At 57.9% G+C, this 18,086-nt stretch overlaps 1 protein-coding gene across 23 annotated transcripts in view; it reads left to right on the forward strand.

Annotated features, from left to right (window-relative positions):
• The first annotated feature begins 1,576 nt into the window (after positions 1-1,576).
• COL13A1 (collagen type XIII alpha 1 chain) overlaps positions 1,577-18,086 on the forward strand; it is a 156,928-nt gene continuing 140,418 nt past the window's right edge. For all 23 annotated transcript variants that reach the window (XR_007145422.1, XR_007145421.1, XR_007145423.1 and 20 more), the window contains exon 1: positions 1,577-2,397. Coding sequence is in view for 20 of the 23 variants with exons in the window: in XM_047825858.1 (XP_047681814.1) it covers positions 2,104-2,397 (294 nt within the window). In the remaining 3 variants the exon portion in view is untranslated. The remainder of the gene's footprint in view (positions 2,398-18,086) is intronic.

The following is an 18,086-nucleotide window of genomic DNA, read 5'->3' on the forward strand; positions in this document are numbered from 1 at the left end:
ATCTCCCCTGGGGGGGAACACAGGCGCCCTAACCCGGCGTTCCACCTCAGGGAAATGCTAGAGCTTGCACTGACCTGGAACCCCTGGCCAACAGCACTCTCCCAAGCATAATTTGGTATCCCTGTAGTCCCCCATGGGGCTGACTGACCAAGCCTGCAATGCTAAAGTGTTTATTACATATGAGCGCTACGTTACTATGTTACTCTCTTAAATGTGCTACACCCTTAGGTGTGCCTTGTCACTCTATTATACATCAGGCCCCACCAAGTCAGTATATCCCTTGTCAAGTTGTACACCCTGCTTTTATAAAATGGAATCACAACATTCTGGTCACCCCAACCCGCATTTCACATTTCAAAGGCCGGCCTTTTTGTCCCCTGCCCCCCCCCCCCCCCTCCCCCCCCCCCCCGTTCCTGGGAAGTAGGCTTTCTCCAAGAGCTCAATCCCACCACCTCATTTGCAAGAATGTCAAGAGGCGGCAGGGAGATAAGGTCTCTTGGGATACAAATGTTACTGGAGGTGGGGAAATGACAGGAGAGGAAACTACAAACTGCCCTCAGGCCACCAGTGTTTCTCTACAGGAGCCTAGGAAATGACAGCAGGAGGGAGCGGGTGAGCTCCAGAGAAGGACTCTCGCAGGGAGAGAGTCTGACTGCGCGTGCCCTTGAGAATAGTTCACCTTTGATGGCTGGGCGAATTGGGGCAGGCTCCTCCGACAGCGACAGCCGCCGCGGGATGGAATGGGTCTCAGATCAATGACAGGCAGGAAGGGGAGGGACGGGGATCTGACTCTCAGGTACCTTGTTTGGAATGAAGCCTTTCTGCTCAGTTTCATTCTCCTGTACCTTGTTACATCTTGGTCCCGAAAGAGAGAAAAGGAGGCCAATTCCTCTGCCCTCTGGAGGGCTGACTTTTCACCCCGGAGTAAGGCTGTTAAAGATGTGCTAGGTGGAATGAACCCAACCAAAGGCTCCACAGAGCTGCAGGACTCGGGAGGTACAGGGCCCAAGGTGGAACTGGTTTGGGGTGAGCGGGGAGGGAATGAGACACTGGGGACACGTCGGGGGGGGGGGGTGGGGAGACAATGGTGGCAGAAAAGATTTAGAGCTTCCTGCTCAGGATATAGAGATCCATCTAGGTGCCTGACCATAACTCAGCCAGGTTCTTTGGAGGATCCCAAAGGCTGCCTTTGCCAACTTGTCGGAAAGCAGAGAGATGCCTGGCCCCTCCACTTCGGTGGAAGGCAGAGGGCCCTCGGTGTGAATCCGGAGAAAGGGAGCGAAGTAGAGGCCCCGCTCCACCCCACACCCCCTTCCTGCCTATAAATAACCCCGAGTGTCACTTCAAAGAGGACAGGGAGCGCGGGAGAGGGGCTCCCGGGCCCGCGGGTTGGGGCAGCGGGCCCAGCACACCACGCCCCCCACCCCGGGCGAGTTTGCATAAATAAATAAATCCAAGCCGTCGGCCCCGCAGGAGGTGGAGGAGAGGAGGGGAGGAGGAGGAGGAGGAGGAGGAGGAGGAGGAGGAGGAGGAGGAGGAGGGAGGGGGTGGGAGAGATTAGTTTGGGAAGTAGCACGGATTGCTCATCCGATCCGTTCAGCCGCAGCCAGTGTGTCAAATTACAGAGGCGCCGGAATCGGCCCCAACGCTTCTCGGCGGCGGCCACGACCCACCTCTGCCCATGGGGCCCTCGGTGTGCGCCCCTTCGCGCCGGGACTGAAGCCGGCTCGCCCGGGAGACGCGAGACACCAAGAAGGACCGACAGCGCGGAACCAACTCCGGGACTCTGCAGATACTTGAAGGGGGAAACGGGGCGGAGAGAGGGAGAGCCGGCCGGACTCCCCTAACTTTCCTGGACTTGGAACGTTCTTCGAAGTAACTCTCTTCTCACCTGGGTCTACTACCGCTGTACTGCCAGCGGCAGCTGGTTGTGTTCTCTCGGCTCTCCCCCTCCTGCCGCTAATTTTTCCATCGTCTTTGCCGGGAGCAAAGGAAAGGGACATTTTTCCCCCCTTGCCCGCAGCTTGGATCGCGCCTCTGGGCAGCGGCTCTCGCCTTTATTTATTCTATTTATTTATTTATTGGTTCTCAAGACGCAAGGGGATGGTAGCCGAGCGCCCCCGTAAAGCGGCAGCCGCCGGTGCCCGCGGCCCCGGGGAGCTAAGCGCGCCCGCGACGGTGGCGCTGGCGGTGGCGCCGGCGGAGCGCTGCGCGCGGCTGCCGAGCCCGGGGTCGTGCGGGCTGCTGGCGCTGGCCCTGTGTTCGCTGGCGCTCAGCCTGCTCACCCACTTTCGGACCGCGGAGCTGCAGGCCCGGGTGCTGCGCCTGGAATCGGAGCGTGGGGAGCAGCAAATGGAGACGGCTATTTTGGGACGAGTCAACCAACTGCTGGATGAGGTCTGTGCTCTTTGTTACTGGCTTTTATCCCTGCCCGCGGCGCCCCCTCGCGCAGCCTCCAAACTTTCGACCAGCCGGTGCCCGCGGGCTCTTGCTCTCCAAGCGGCGCGGTGCGCCCGGGCCTCGCAGGAGCCGTCTGCTGGGGGAGGGGGGGGGGGGGGAGCGGGGACGGACGTTGCCCTGCGGTGGATTCGGAGGAACCCAAGGACCCCGGCTGCTTGCGTGGGACCCTTCCGCTCCCGCCGCCAGCAGGCGCCCCCAGCGTCCCGCGCAGAGAGCGCCTGGGCGCGCTGGGCAGGTGGAGCGGGGCATGGCTCGCGGAGGCGCGCGGAAGCTGCCAGGCCCTGCTTCTCCCTCCAGGCAGCCCGCCAGGGCGGTGTGAGAGCCTCCCAGCGCCCACGCGGCGGGATATGTGCCCGGTGGCCCCGACCAGGGCTTGCTGGGCCCCCGCGGCCCTCCCCATCCATCCCTCGAGGATCAGCGCTGCCTGACTTTTATTGCCACGTTCAGCTGGGAAGAGGGTGTGAGGGAGTGAGTCATCCAAGGGGCTGAGGGGGACAGAAGGGGCAGTCCTTGCAGGGAGTGGTGTCCCGATCACGGCCCATTGCCCCAGGTTGTTAGGGCCCAGGTGTGGGTCGCCCTGGTTCTACTGTCCTTGGGACCGAGTAAGCCCATACTCTCTTGTTTCTTATCCCTGGTCCCCTGGGATGGTCCCCACCATTTCGTGTTTGCGTGTTTTCCTGGGGAAAGGATGCTGAGCTTTCTCCACTTCCGAAATGTCCTTGAACCTAAGTGGATTAAAAGCCACTAGTGTTTCTTGGCCATGGCAATCTTAGGAGTGCATGAAAAGAACTCACCCAGGAAGGAGGGACATACAGTCTCATTGGTGCCACCAGAGGAAAAGCTGGGCAGTGAGAGTGTGAGTCTTGGTGACTTATAAGGATCTGGACAGCACAAAGGATCCAGGGCCCAAATGAAGGGGAGGACCCACAGGTAAGGGCAGCAGTGGCCTGGGAAGAGGTCCTGGAACAGCCTGGAAAGTTCCCCTGAGGAAGAACTCAGAGGGGGCCTCTTACTTAGTAGGAGCAGTAAAGAGCAGGGAGGTGGTTTTGATCCCCACTCTGCTACTTAAAAGCTGTGCAGCCTGGGGCAAATACCCTCACTCCTCTGAGCTCGAAGATGGTTGTGGTCGTGGTGAGCATTCGAGCCCAGTTCTAACCGTGGTGGGCCCTGGGACCATTCTGGCACAAGGTACCAGTTCCCTACAGCCAGGCCTCTCTCAGGTTCCATTGCCAGGCAAAGGCTGGTAATTTGCCACACACCTTTCCAGGGTGGACACCGAGAGGGAGGCCACAGGGCCAGAGCAGAGAGGGTGGTCCCAGGGCAAGCTTACTGAGACTAGCGGCACACCCATGACCGCTGCCGGCAGCTCGTTCCCATGCCCTGCCAGGACCCAGGGGATGGCCACCCACAGTCCCCTGGGAAGTGTCTGGGCTCAACAGGCAGGCAGCCTTTGCCAGCTGGTGGACAGTGCACGTGGGACTGGCTGGGTGGTGGAGATCGTGTTCGGGCAGTCAGGGCTCCCGCCAGGTATCTCAGGGTCCTTGACAGCAGAGGGACAAGCATTTGGCTCTGGGAGCCCCTCTCAAAGCCTCTCTCCATCCTTTCCTCTTCCTGGCCCCTCCTGCTGGCCAGGGCATGCCCCAGATCCTTGCTTCCTCTGCTTGAGACTTAACCATGTCAAGTCTCTCACTCTCCGGGCCTTGGGACTGACAACGTTATCTGACGTGCTGATTCCTCCTCTGCAACCCTAGCTTCCTGTGTACCTACTGACTTCTGAGACCTCTCATCTGCTAGAGCATCTGAACTGACCCCTGTTTTACAGATGGGGAAACTAAGGACCACAGAGGGGCAGTAGGTTACCCCGAGTCATATGATGAGACCCAGAACTAGAACCTAAGTTCCTGACCCCACTTCCCTGGTTCTTCACTCTGTCCTGCCACCGTCCTTTGTCCATTTTCATTCATTCACTTGGCAAATGTTTCTGAGAGCTGGCGTGGATCAGGCATTGGCGGGGGGCGGGGGGGGGGGGGTGTCACACATCTGCCCTCCTAAACTTACAGACAAATAGGACACAAAAAAAGACAACGGGCGGTGACCATGTCATGTGAAACATGCTACGATAACAGAGGCGGAGGAGGTCTGGGGAATGTATCAACATGCGATGTACCTGACGGCAGTGGCTTCCTGGGAAAGTGATTTTCAAGTGAAGCCTTAAAGGGTGAATAGGAGACTTCCAGGCAAAAGGGATGAGTGGAGGGGCCTGTTCCAAGGGCAAAGAGAACAGCTTCTGAAGGTTGGAAGAGTGGGGGGCGGGGGTGCGGTTTGCCTTGGGGAGCTGAATGGTGGAAGATCTGACTGGAGAGAGACGGGTAGCCTGGGTCAGCAGGTGCCTCAGAGACTGTTAGATCTATGTGAGGGCAATGGGGAGCCATAGAAGGGCAGGTATGTTCCTAGAGTGGGGCGGAGAGTAGGGCAGAGAGGAAGGCCAAACAAGCGGCTAGCACAGGCCAGAGGGGGCTGGGGCCCGGACTGGGCTGCAGGTAGGGACAGAGAGGAGTGAGTGAAACCGATGGGAAGTGAGGTCAACAGCAGAGGGCACCGGAGCCAGAGGGGGGGGCCCGTCCTATGGGTAATTAATTCATTAATTAAAATTTAATACATCTAAAATTAAGTTGATCAGTCACACTAGCCACATTTCAAGTAGGCTCAAGAGACACCCGAGGCTGGTGGTTGCCAGTTGTTGGACGCCGTAGACACAGAATATGTATATCCTCGCAGAAAGTTCCGTGGGACAGCACTGCACTAGGAGCAAAGCCACTTGTGGGCCAGCAAAGGTGTCCGGGAGCCACTTGAGGCCTCCCTCCTCCCTAGGAGTCCCTTTCCTAGGTGTGCTCTCCCAGGGCTGAGCAGAGGGCAAGGGTGAGGCAGGGGTGAGGCGGGGAAGGGAGAAGCGGGGGCCATCAGATCCCCCAGAGGGAAGAAAAGGCAGAGGAGAGCCCGGGCAGTGGCTTTGTTAGCAGAGTGATTCTGCGACATGGACATGTGGAGGGCTCCTTCTGTAAAGGGCACACAGGCACCCCGTGAGTGGAGGGACCCCACCCCGGGATTCCAGCTGGGCTTTGCCCCCAGCCATGTGGCCTTCGGCAAGCCATGCCACCCCCTAAACCTCAGGCTCCTCCTCTGTAACGCCCAGGCTCTGCCTCCCTCTTGGGGTTGCTGTGAGATTTTCAGGAGATGGCAGGTGGGAGGATGCACGAGAAGGTGCCCCCACCAAAGGCCGTGCCCAGGACTGTACAAGTGCTCCCCGGAAGCTGGGGCAGACAATCCGTCCTGCAGCAGGTGGGCCTGGCCACTCCCTGGAAGATGGAAGAAGGGCACTGGACAGGGCAGTCCGGTGAAGCACACAGCCTGTGCTGTGGCCTGGAGGCACGAACCCAGGGGCACCGCAAACCCCACCCCCCCCAGGGGGGAAGGCGGCATGCTGGGTGTGGGGATCTGGAAGGCGGGTGGAAGAAAGGGCCAGCAGGGAAGGCCAGGCTGAGGGGACCCAGTGGGAGAGGAGCCTGGAATGAGGCAGGCCAGAGGCAGATGCTAGAAAGAAGGCCTCTGGATCTGAGGGGCCTGGCCGTGGGGGAGGGGAGGGTCAGAGCGGGGAGAGGAGGATGGGGGCGGGGAGCCAGCTCATGGGGAGCTGGCAGTGTGGCTTCCAGTCCTCAGGCCCCAACTCTTCCCCCATCGGTGCCTCTCTTCTGGGCTGGGACCCTTAATGAGCGCTCCAGCTGCCTGTTACTTGATTTGCTTGCTGTGAAGAAAGAAACTGGAATGTCCCAAACGGAGGAAATCGGATGTCACCAGGGGCTGGGCAGAGGGTGTGCTGGGAAGCAGGAGGGACCCGAGTTCAGACAGCTAGATCCAAGTTGTAGGATCTATGGTGTCAGCAGCCAGCTTCCAGGTGGGCACCGGCGGGGGGGTGGGGGGTGCCAGGCGGACTCCCCTCCCCCAACAGTGAGAGTAACGGCACCCCTGATGAGAACGTCTCACGTTTATAGGGTCCATGCAGCAGCCGCTGCTGTGAGCGTTACCTCTTTCAATCCCCACAACCTCCCTGAGGGACTGACGCTCTCATTCTCCCATTTTACAGATAAGAAGACTGATGTCACTGTCCTTCCATCCTGCTCTCTATGATCCAGTCCTTTGGGTGGGAAGGGCGTTTTCCACCTTCAGGAATTTCCTGGGGGTCGAGGGAGGGTTGAAACCTCTAGGCTAAAAAGTTGAAGAACCCTGGGCAGACTCCCTCCTCCATAAAAATAACAATACCAACCACTGTAACAGGAATGTCTTACATTTAGAGGGTATGTGCAGGGGCCTTTTACTGGTTTTTTTCCAGAGGAGAATTCAGGGGAGAGATCAAAGCAGCGTCTGAAAGACGGGGGGGGGGGGGGGGGGGGGGGGGGGGGGGGGGGGAGGGCTCTTACCGAGGAAGTATGTGCCTCTGGGGGTGTGGCCTGTAGATCACAGCAGCCTGGGCCTCCGTAATCAGACAGACCCTAGATCCCCTCATATGCAGCCAGCCTCCACTGCGTCTGACTTTGCATATGTGGTCAGCGCCTGAGCGGTCTTGTGGGGAGTCAATGGAGGGAAGATCCTCAGAGCCCCTCAATCCCAGCCCCTTCTCTCTATAGATAAAAAACAGGTCTGAAGCCTCCACAGCCAGGGATCAGAAGAGCCAGAGGTAGGATCCCCCTCTCTGGAGAGCATCTGTCTTCCACACCACACCTTCCCCCTTCCAGACAATAGTTAATTGTCTGGTGAAGTGGTGGTAAAGACTTGGCATGCTCCACTCCCCATTCCCTGGCCTCAGCAGACATTGCTAATCGACTGCAGCACACTTTCCCCGTTGAGCTTACATACGGCCTCGGAATGCTTTTCAGTGCTGCCCCAGGAAGCTGCCACTAATTAGTGAGAGTCGGTGTTCGAGATAAAGAGCCATCTCATGATTCTAAGTTAAAAGAAAAATACAGAGCAATATTTATTACAGATAACACCAGGGAGAGGGGGGTAACATTTTACAGCTTCTCCAAAGGCCTTACAGCGATCAGGTAGCTCCAGACCAAACTGAGGACCTCATTAAGTAGCAAACCCTCATAGGAAAATGGTGAGAGAGTCAAAGCGTCTGAAACACGATGCCGTCTGCCTTAAGCAAAGAGTCACAGTTTGACACCCTCAGAAAGATGCTTTTTTCCCTTACTCCTAATCATTTTCATCTTGCCCCAGTGCCTTCTGGAAAGCCTTCCCCAAACCACTCCAACCCAAAACGGGCTCTCTCTCTGCTCTGACTTCCCTGCAGAACTTGCTGGCCATGCCAAACATCTAGCTGGGAGAAGGAAAGTAGAGACATGGCAGGGGCTGACTTCTCTTGTCCCAGACCCACGGCAGCCATTCCTAACCTCTCAACCCATGCCCAGGGAGCCTAGACCAGCCTCAGAATCCTTCTCAACACAGCCGCCCAGACTGCCCCTCCCTGGGTCTTAGCGTCAACGTGCAACGTAATCCCTATTTGCCTTCTGTGGCTCTGCCTCCAGCACATTGTGCAGTGTGTTCCCCTCTCTGTTGCCTTTAAATATCTTGTCTCACGTTTGATCTCGCACAATCCAGCAGCAGGGATGAGAGCTCACTGGTCTCCAGGTCCCTTACAGAGCCCCAGGACTGCATAATGTAGGCAGCCCTCACCAATTAGTTGCCGATTTCAGGTCCCTCTGTTACAGGTTACTCTCTTTCCCCCATCCCAACCCAAGACGCAGCTGTATGCTCAGCATTTGCTCAGGGGCGTGCCCTGGAAATGGTGTTTCAGAGCAACCAGCCGAAGGGGAAATGATGAACTCCTACAATCCGAGCTGCGTCCCTAGTGCGCTGGCCAGGAGAGTGGGGATGGTTCAGGGTGATGTGTTCCCGCCTGGACAGAGCGGCTGGAAGCGTCCATCCATTCCCATCCACGACCCCCAGTGGCCAGCAGCTTCCCCTCCACCCGCCCAGGCGCCTGGCACATTTTTGGTTGGCGCAAAACAGTAAGGTGGGTAAGCCCACAGCATGTGACGTCACATGGACCTCTGCCGCTGGCTACTTGTGTGACCTGAGCCTCAGCGTCCTGGTCGGAGCAATGGAGATGATGACATCCTCCTCACGGGTTGTTGCCGGATTAGATGAAATCTTTCAATTAATAGCAGCTGTAATCCTCACCACCTCCCTCATCGTTGAGTCATAGCTAATATTTATTGACCACCGTTCAAGATTTCTATCACCTCTTATTTCACTTACTTCTCAAAATAAGCCTCTGAAGTGGTTATATTTTTATATATATTTCATTTGACGTTCCTTCAGGAGAGAAAAATGGAGGCCCAGAGAAGTTCAGTGGCTTTCCCAAGGTCACACAGTGAGTCGCGGAGGCAGGCCTTGAACCCAAGCATTCTGGCCCCAGAGCTAGCCCTCTAAGGCCGCTAGTGGTACACCATCTGTAGAAAGTACCATACCCTACTAAGCCAGCTGAGACAGGTCGTGGAGACCAGGGGCTAGGGACCTGTTCAGTTTGGTTCAGCTTCCGCAGCAGTGGCGCTGATTGAACAGACTTGGCATCAGGCCTACGTGACCATCTTTGCTATAAAATGCCCCAGAAGATGTCGTTTGTGACATCAGGCCTTGGTGATGAACACCGTTAGGAACTGTCCAGAACTTTCCAGGAGGGATGGATCAGGTCTTGTCTCTTGGACACTGAACCGCCCTCTAGAAAGCTTAGCACCCAACCTGGGGTTCACCCTGTGACACGGGCTAGTCCTTCGGGCAGAAGTTTCTGCCTAAGCCCCAACCCCAGTTCCCGTGTATCACCCTGTCCTCGCCTTTCTTGCTGCCCCTTACCTCCAGCTGCCTTGCAGAATAATACGTGTCTGTCTGTCCACGCAGCCAGCTGAATGTCTCCTTTTGAAGCAAGGCCGGGGGAGAAGCGCTTTAACAACTGAACTCTTTAGAGTTAGTCTCCCCTCCTTCTCGTACCTGCGTGTCCTCAAAGACCTGGCCCTGGCTGCAGAGCATCAGCTGGGAGCCGTAAAACCCACCGAGGCCGACCCCCTTCCTGGAACCCCGATGCAGTCCCTGTGGGTAGGGTCTTGCGGTGGGGTATTTAGCAAGTCCCATGGCTGGCAGCCCCTGAGATGGAGAGAGACAGCATTTACCCATGCCACTACACCCAGGCCCCTCACCTGGGTCCCGAGCAGTGCCGAGAGGCTGGCGCCAGCAGTCATGAGGGTCACGGTGCTGGGATCTGGGGAGGGCCTGGGAAGGCTGGGGCGACCGGGGTCCCCGGCTCTCCCGGGCGGTGTCCATGATGCCAGCAGACCCCAGCCGCAGCTCCACACTGACGCCCCCCCCAACATCCACATGCCGAATGCCCCTGCCCTGGGTGGGGCCTCCTGCAGAAAATTCTTTACGGCCTAAAAGGGCAGAGACGCGGCTGCCGGCAGCAGGGGCTCCTCTGGTCCTTCAAAGAGCAGGGCGAGCCGCGCACAGAGGGGAGGAACTTCCTGCCCGAGAGGCTGGGCACGGCTTTCCAGGGAGACACAGGGGCTCCCCGTCTCCTAGCCTGGAGTCTATTGTAGGTTTTCCCGAAGCCCTGCGTGGCTAGAGTCCACGCGGCCTGGGCCCCTCCTGCCTCTTCAGCCTCCTTGCCTCTCCTCGCCACCCATGCCCACCCCCGCCTCGGGCTTCCTTAATGCCCGCGGTCCAGTCTCAGTCTTTCCTTTACTCGGCTATTTCCCTGTCCATCCGGCCCTCCTGCCAGCAGGCTCCTGCCTTTATGTTCTTTCAGTTACAGCGGGGAGGCCAGGCCTTGCCACCCGCAAGGGACACATCTTCCCCAGGAAGGCTGTGACAGGGCCTGCCATCCCGCCGTCCAAGGGACTTTACCCCTGCAGTTGCCTGTCACGCTGCAGTGCCTCTCGAGCCCCTGTTGTCAGGTGTTCTCTAGCAGGTCACGCTCTGCCAAGGCGGCCTGTAGGGCAGGACGGGAAGGGTGACCTCAGGAGACAAGGATGCAGAAAGGGGACTGGTTAAAGGGGCATTACCTGGGGCTCTTCCAGGAATAGCCTTAGTCCCAGTGAGCTGGCATTTGTGGTTTCCTGGGGGTAGGGGGAGACTCGGTGATATGGGAGGTCAGAGGATGGTCCTGCTACCTCCAGCCTCCCCCCTACTCCATAGAATCAGAGTGTTGGAAGGGAGTGTTGGAAGGAAGGGGGGGGAATCCCCCCCGCCCCGCCCCGATATCCCTGGTTCTGAGGCTTACATACCCACAGTGACAGGGAGCTCACTACCACATGCAGCTCACTGTTCTGGCTGTAATGTGTGTGTTCGTCTTGTCAGAGCACCACGCCCGTCTCTACACCTGCCATCCCACCCTCCAGCGTGTCCTGAAAGCACCTCAAACTCCACATGTCTAAACTGAGTAGGAGCCCCGCCCCTCCCCGCAACCCCTTCATCTGTGGATGCACTGGCCTCCAGCTGCACCTCCTCCCAGACCCCGCCGCTTGCACCATCTCGGCCTCCTGCAGACTGTCCTCTTTTCTCTACGACTGCCCGCCCGTCCCCACCCAGGCTACCCGAGGCTCTTCTGGGCTGTGACAAGAGCCTCCTAGCTCACCTGCTCCTGTTCCACTCTGCCCTGTCCCACTCAGCACCCACACAGCAGCTGGAGTGATCTTTCAGGGGCGCCTGGGTGGCTCAGTCGGTTGAGCGTCTGACTTCGGCTCAGGTCACGATCTCACAGTTTGTGGGTTCGAGCCCCGCGTCGGGCTCTGTGCTGACAGCTCGGAGCCCAGAACCTGCTTCCAATTCTGTGTCTCCCTCTCTCTCTCTCTCTCTCTCTCTGCCCCTCTCCCATTCACACTCTGTCTCTTTCTCTCAAAAATAAATAAACGTTAAAGAAAAAAAAAGGAAGCTCTAAATACAGTCACCACAGTCCCCTAATTACACTCTTTGGTAACTTCCTATTGCCATCAGGCCAGAGACTACATCTCTTAATGTGGTTCATGGGGCCTGAAGAGCATGGCCCTCGCCACCCTCTCTTGCCTCAGGGCTCCGCCTTCCCTCACTTTCAAAGTCCAGCCACATGGTCATACACTGCCACCACTAGGAGCACAGACTCTGGAGCCAGATTGCTGGATTCAAGTCCAGCTCTGCTAGTGACTGGCTGTGTGACACTGGGCGAGTCGCTTAACCTCTCCGTGCTTTGGGTTGTACCTCTAAGAACTGGGAGGGTGAGGGTGATAAGAGCGTCTCCCTCTCATTAAGTGTTGCTTTTAGAATTTAAAAAGTTAAACAAGTGCTTTGAGCAGTGCCTGGCCCTCCAGTCAAAAAGTATTGCAATCTCCGGGAAAGAGCCCACCCCCCTCCCCCCCACCCCCATCACAGCTGTGCAGTGGAGGCACATGGGCTCCGAACCAGGCTTCCCGGTTCGAATCCGGCCTTGCCCATCTTGGCTGCCCGTCGCCGTGCAAGCGACGTGCCGTTCCTCATGAGTGGGGTGCTGAGAGTGCTGAATGAATTCATCTGTGCAGGACACCCCCCCCCCCCCCCACCGCCCGCCCCGGTTCGTAAGAAGCACATGATGGTGTCAGGTCTCAGCCGTTTTCCCTGCACCTCGGGGTCATCCTCGGGTCTCTGCCCTGCCGTCACTTCCCCAGCCTGTAGAGCCTCACCCCTACTCGCCAGAGCTCGATGACTGTGGCTGCTTCTTGTTGACATGTGTGGTTCGTGGTGCCTCTGCCTGGACAGTAAGCTCCACGGGGCAGCCTCTGTGTCTGCTTTGCTCCGACATGTCCTGGCATTTCCCGTGGCTCTGCATGCACAGGTCCTCAGTACCCATTTGCTAGAAGGAGGGAAGGAGGGTAGAGGCTCCTGGCTTCCACTCCAGCCCTCTCAGCCCAGCCCCTCCCTGTTCTGTGTAGGGTACCCCTGCTTCATCCTGCACCGGGCCCTGAAACTACCCCAGGCCCCTGGAACCTTTAGTCCTAGGCTCGTGACAGCCTGGCCCCCGCCCACATCCGCATAGTTCCAAGGGCCCCCACTCCCTAACTCCCTGAGGCAGCAGCAGGGCCGAAGGTTAGCTGAAAGGAAGGACTTTCTTATATGAAGCCTGGAAAACTCACCCCAGGGCATTCACCTCCTTTCCCTCAACTCTTTCTGATCTGCAGAGCCTAGAGCGACACCCCTGTGCGGTTCTGGTGAAACAGGGGGGCAGAGGCAGCCCGTGGCATCCAGCGGCCCCTCGGGGCCCTGTTTCACGGCCCTGGGAGTCTGTGATCAGGTGCCAAGTGCGTTGCACAAAGAGGACTGTGGAGGGAGGAAGAAGACAGTTCCCTGGGCACACCCATGGCACCCCCTCCCGGCCCCCGGAGCAAGTCCAGTTTGGGCGGGTGTGGCTTGAGTGTCTCAATTTCCTCCGTCTTGATTTCCCCGTGCTGATTTTCCTGCGCTCCACCATGGGCCTGTCCCCTTAACAAAGCCCGTCTACAGGGCCAGCACCCCCCCCCCCCACCGCCAGCCATCCCTGGGATTAGACCCACGCACTGGCTCTGTGCTGCCTCCGTCCTGCCTCTGTGTCTTTGCTCCTCACCAGAACGCCCCCCTCCCCCATCTCCATCTTTCCAAATTCTGCCGAAGCCCACGTCCCCCTGCACCGCAGGGAAGGGCAGACCTCCAAGCGATTAATCCAGTTCAAGTGTGGACCCGAGACACCAGACCAGGCCCTGCCCTCCAAGAACTGGCTTGATCTCCAACAGGACGCCATCCCAGTGACCGTGTGGCACGGGGTGATGAAAGGGGCTCTGGCAGATGGGATGGCACACCGCTGTGGGGCAGGCATTGTAATCAGACGCTGGTGCTGGGACTGGAGCTCTGCTCAGTGTGGTCATGTCAATGGGCAACTCAAGGTCGAAAGGCAGGGCTGCAGGCAGGACCCTCTTTATGGTTTCCAAGGCGTTTTCCACAGCAACACTGGGAGGTTGGTGGGGGGGGGGGGCAATAGCCCCATTTTACAGATTCTCTGTGGGAGGGGAGGTGCCAGGATCAAGGTCACAGCCGTGGAGTGCGGAGCTCACCTGCTCTGGGCTCCGCCCCCCCCACCACCACTTGGACACACCCACGTATTACAGAGGCTCAGGTGGAGCCTGAGCCCTTTAAGAGTCCTGGAGCTAAGCACAGGGAGGGAGTGGCCCCTAAACCCAAGGCCAGGCCTCGCTGCCTTCTCTGGGGGGAGTGAGTAGCCGCCTGGCATTTTCCCTTTGATACTGATACAGGCATTTTAATAGCTGCAAAGATCAGGCAGTCATGTTTCGGCTCTGGCCATGTGGGGCATTCCAGGAGGCCCTGGCCGCCAGCAGGGGTGGAGCAGGAGGGCTGCTCCATCCAGGGTGACTGGGGGTCCACGCTGGAGTCTTGGCAGGTTCTCCACCCACCCCTGAGCCTCCTCTTGGACATTTCTCACCAGGGGTCTCAAGCTCGGATGCCTAAGGGGGCCAGGCTGGTGGCCTAAGTAAGCGAAGCCGGCCAGGGAGAGGTAGTGTGATGACCTGGGCAGCACATGCTCACATAAAAGGGACAGCCATCTCTCAGCACCACCCAGTCGTCGCCATGGCCCAGTGCTGCCAGATGCCCCATTGTATAAGAGAGATCGGAAGTCCACACCTCGATGTGAGATCTCCTGATTTATGAACAACCGCTGTTTATTGAGCACCTACCATATGCCGGGCCTTGTTCTAGGCACGGGCGATATGACGCTCCCAGTTCTTCACATCTGGACACTCTTTTTGTTTTCTGATCTCATCTCATTTTATCCTTCTACCTGGCCTGTGTAGTCCCGGGGATAACTAATGTCATACCCATTTTATACATGAGGAAACTGAGGCCCCGAGGGGCTATATCTTTTGCTTAATACACAGTGGGAGAGCCGAAAACAGACCATGTCCTTGTGGAACTTACCTTCCTGTGATCAGCGTAGACAGGAAGCAAGATAAATGAGCCAACAACGCAACAAAATCCAAAGGAGAAAAGTAAAACAGGGAGGAGGGATAGGAAGTATGTCGCAAGAGGGCACTGGGGGCAGAGAAGACCTCTCTGAGAGTGAGACGGTGGTTAGCTAGGAAATGAACATCCCAAGCAGACAGGCCAACAAGTTCAAAGGCCCTGGGGTAGGAGAAAGCCTGGCATGAGCAGGAGCATCAAGGAGGCCTGTGTGGCCCCCTGGCGGCCCTGTTGAGAATGCTCTGTGGGGCAAGGCTAAAGGCAGGGAGTTATCACGAGGTTATCACGAGGGGGTCGCCAGGAGGTTATCACAGTGACTGGGACAGAGATGATGAGGCTTGAACTGGGTGTAGTGCGGAGGTGGTGGAAAGGGGTCAGATCCTGGATGTGTCCAGAAAATGGAGAACAGGAGTAGCTGGCCAAATGGGCGTGGAGTGAGAGCGAAGGAAGCATCACTGATGACCTCCAGGGTCTGGCGACACGAAGTCATCTTTCTCTGTGACGAGGAAGACAGCGGAGGGGCAGGACCAGGGGAGTGGGGACGAAATATGAAGGGCCCGGTTTTGCCAAGCTAATTTTGAGATCCTATCAATGGAGATGTTAAGTCGGGAGCTGGTACGTGCGTCTGGTTCTGGAGGAAGATCCGAGCAGGAGGGGCAGTGAGGGCGGCATCGTCACGTACAGAGGAGACGTGACGCAGGGCGAGGGCCCTCAGGAGCCAGAGCAGAGAGAAAAGAGGTGAGCCAGGGCCCTGCGGCCTCCAAATAGATAAGAAGGAACCAACAGAGGAGACAGAAGGAGCACGGACTGGAGGGGCGAGCGAACACTGTCACAGGCTGAGATGAGAAGGACTGTCCCCTGGGCTTAGCAACATGGGGGTCACTGACGACCTGGGGGACAGCGCTTGGTGGAGGGAGGGTCAGAGCCTTGCAGGGGTGCTCCAGGAGTTTGCCTGGGAAAGAGCGTGGTCAAGAGAGGATTTTTCTTTTCCTTTCTCCTTATGGTGGGAGGAACAGCAGCGTGTCTGCCTAATGATTACATCAGGGAGTGGCAGGCGACAGCTACGTCCCGGCCGCAGCCTGTTTTCGTAAATGTGTCTTTACTGGAACACAGCTTTGCGTTTCGTGTTTTCTGTGGCTGCTTCTCGCCTCCAGCAGCACAGCTGAGTGGTTGTGTCGTCGTGCAGTTCGCACAGCCTGAACTATTCCGTAGCTGGCCCTTTATAGCAAAGGCCGAGCCTGATGAGAGCCCCGGATGGAGCCTAGAGCAGGGAATTGCTGATGTGGGTGGGCGGGGAAAGCCTGGTGTGCATGCAGGTGCAAGGTTGGCCTCACGTGGGAGAAGCAGAGAGAAGGGGCAGGTGCCGTCGCAGGCGCATGTGGGCGGGTGTGCACGGTGGCGGGAGCCGCTGGCAGGCCTCTTCTCGCTGCTTCTGTTTTCTCAGGGTCATCAGTTGACAAGGACGTTGGGGGAAGGGCGCTGGGGTTGGGAAGGAAGGAGGCGGGAGAAGGAGGGGCCGGGAGCTGAAGGATCCAGGGAAGCACCGAGCACCTGCTGGGCTCTCATCTGGGATAACGGTAGCGAATTAGAGCAAGGCCACAACATCCAACTGTAAGCAGCAAGTTTCCTGGCTGTCAAGAGGGCATGGAAATGTCAGGGGCCTGTGTCACTATAAATTCAGCCTTTGCCAGTGCCCTGCCCTGTGCCCTCCCACCGCGCTCAGCCCTCCAGCCATGCTGCCCCGACTCCCTCTAGCACCCTTAATCCTCTGCGCCGTCTGTCTCAGGGCCTTTGCTTCTGCTTCCTTCTGTCTGGAACACACCCCCTCCACGTCTGCGCATGACTCATTTCCTTGCTCACGCCAGGTCAGTGCTGAACGTCCCCTCCACAGAGACCCCTTCTCTGATCCCCGAGTTTCCAATACCTCCTGCCATCACTGTTCGCTTTACCCTACTTTATTTTTCTCTGCCACACTTACCACTGAATTGGTTGCTTGTTTGTTTCTCTGTCTCCCCCACCAGAAGGTGAGCCCCGCGAAGGCAGGGGCCCCGTCCACCCCTTGCGTTGCATTCTCTAGCTCCAGGACCCAACCTCTGCTTGGCGTGTCGCTGGGGTTGAGTGAGCGCAACCCTGTGCAAACCCAGCTGGCCTTGGCTTGTCACTCACCAGCTGGCCCTGCCTGTTAGCGGACGTAAGTCACATGCCTACTGTGTGCCGGGCACAGCCACAAATAAGCCCCTTGAAGAGCCCACAGGTTATTGGTGGGAAGGTTGCAGGTGGATGCACGTGGTCCCCCAGCGAGGAGTGGATTCGTGAGCTGGGCTCAGAGCTGGGCCCTTCACTAGACTTTGTGCTGGGGGGTCATTTGTTTGCCTGGTAGGGATCCACCCGCAGGCTGACCTCAACATCTGTCTATCTAATATGTGTGTGTCAGCCGCCCTTTGTGAGCGAGGGCCTCCCCTTTGGAACATTCTTCCCTTCCCCTCCCTCCTGTCTATGTTGACCTTCAGCCCCCTTCTGCCTTCAGAGCCTCTGCCCAGCAACCCCCCCCCCAACCCCCACCGCCTGGTCTGCTGTACTCTCTCGCGCGGGGGCGTCGTGCACCTCTCTCCAGCAGGATGGAGTGGACTTTGGGTCAAAAGATCCGAGGTCTCATCCCAGACCCACCGCGGACACAGCTGTGTGACTCCACCAGGTCACTCAGCCTCTCTGAGCCTCCGTTTCCTGACGTAGAACATGAGATCACTATTAAATCTCCCTTAGAGTTAGACTGTGAGAAATAGAGGTGATTCTCTGGGCAAAATCGGCCAGCTCAGTGGTAGTTCCCCCGGGTGGGGTGGGGGGGCTCCGCAGACATTACACATCCTCATGAAGCTTTCCTGACCTTCCGTCTCCACCCTCCAAACAGCTGACACCAAATCCTATGACTTTCTTTACCTCTCCCGGGGCCCAGCCTGAGCGGCGGAACCACACAGCACTGAGGAGGCAGACGATGGAGAAATGTGCATTGGGGGCTGGGCCGCTGGCCTCCCACCTGCTTCGCATGCAGGGACCTCAGTATACTGGTCAGAGTCAGCGCCTGCGAGCCACGGTGGCTGTGGCTGTGGCTGTGGCTGTGGCTGTGGCAGCTTTACATGTGAAATCAGTCACTTCAAACTACTGGAAACAAAGTCAATGAAAAAAAAAACCATCACTGGAGGAACCGAATAAAACACATCTAGAGGCTAACTTGGCCCCGGGGCTACCAGGTTCTAACTGCCCAACTAGCATCCGAGCCCGGTGCCTGCCGTACTCCACCTCTGACCTTGGCCGTGTTAGTCTCCCCGCCCTGTGCGTGGGGTTCCTCACCTGTAACCTGGGAGTGTGACAAGAGCCAACGCATCGTGTGTGCCTCCTGGCAGGGGCGGGGGGCGGGGGGCGGGCAGGCTCCGCTCCTTCTCTGCATCGACCATTCAATCCTCCCATTAACCCAGCGAGGCTTAATCCTGCTCAGGGTCGGAGGACTGCATAGGAACGCGGGTAGCTTCGCCCCGGAAGCGGCCCTTGTAGCCTCTGTGCCAGTG

The sequence above is a fragment of the Prionailurus viverrinus genome, chromosome D2 (assembly GCF_022837055.1).
Source record: "Prionailurus viverrinus isolate Anna chromosome D2, UM_Priviv_1.0, whole genome shotgun sequence".
NCBI classification, from domain to species: domain Eukaryota; kingdom Metazoa; phylum Chordata; class Mammalia; order Carnivora; family Felidae; genus Prionailurus; species Prionailurus viverrinus.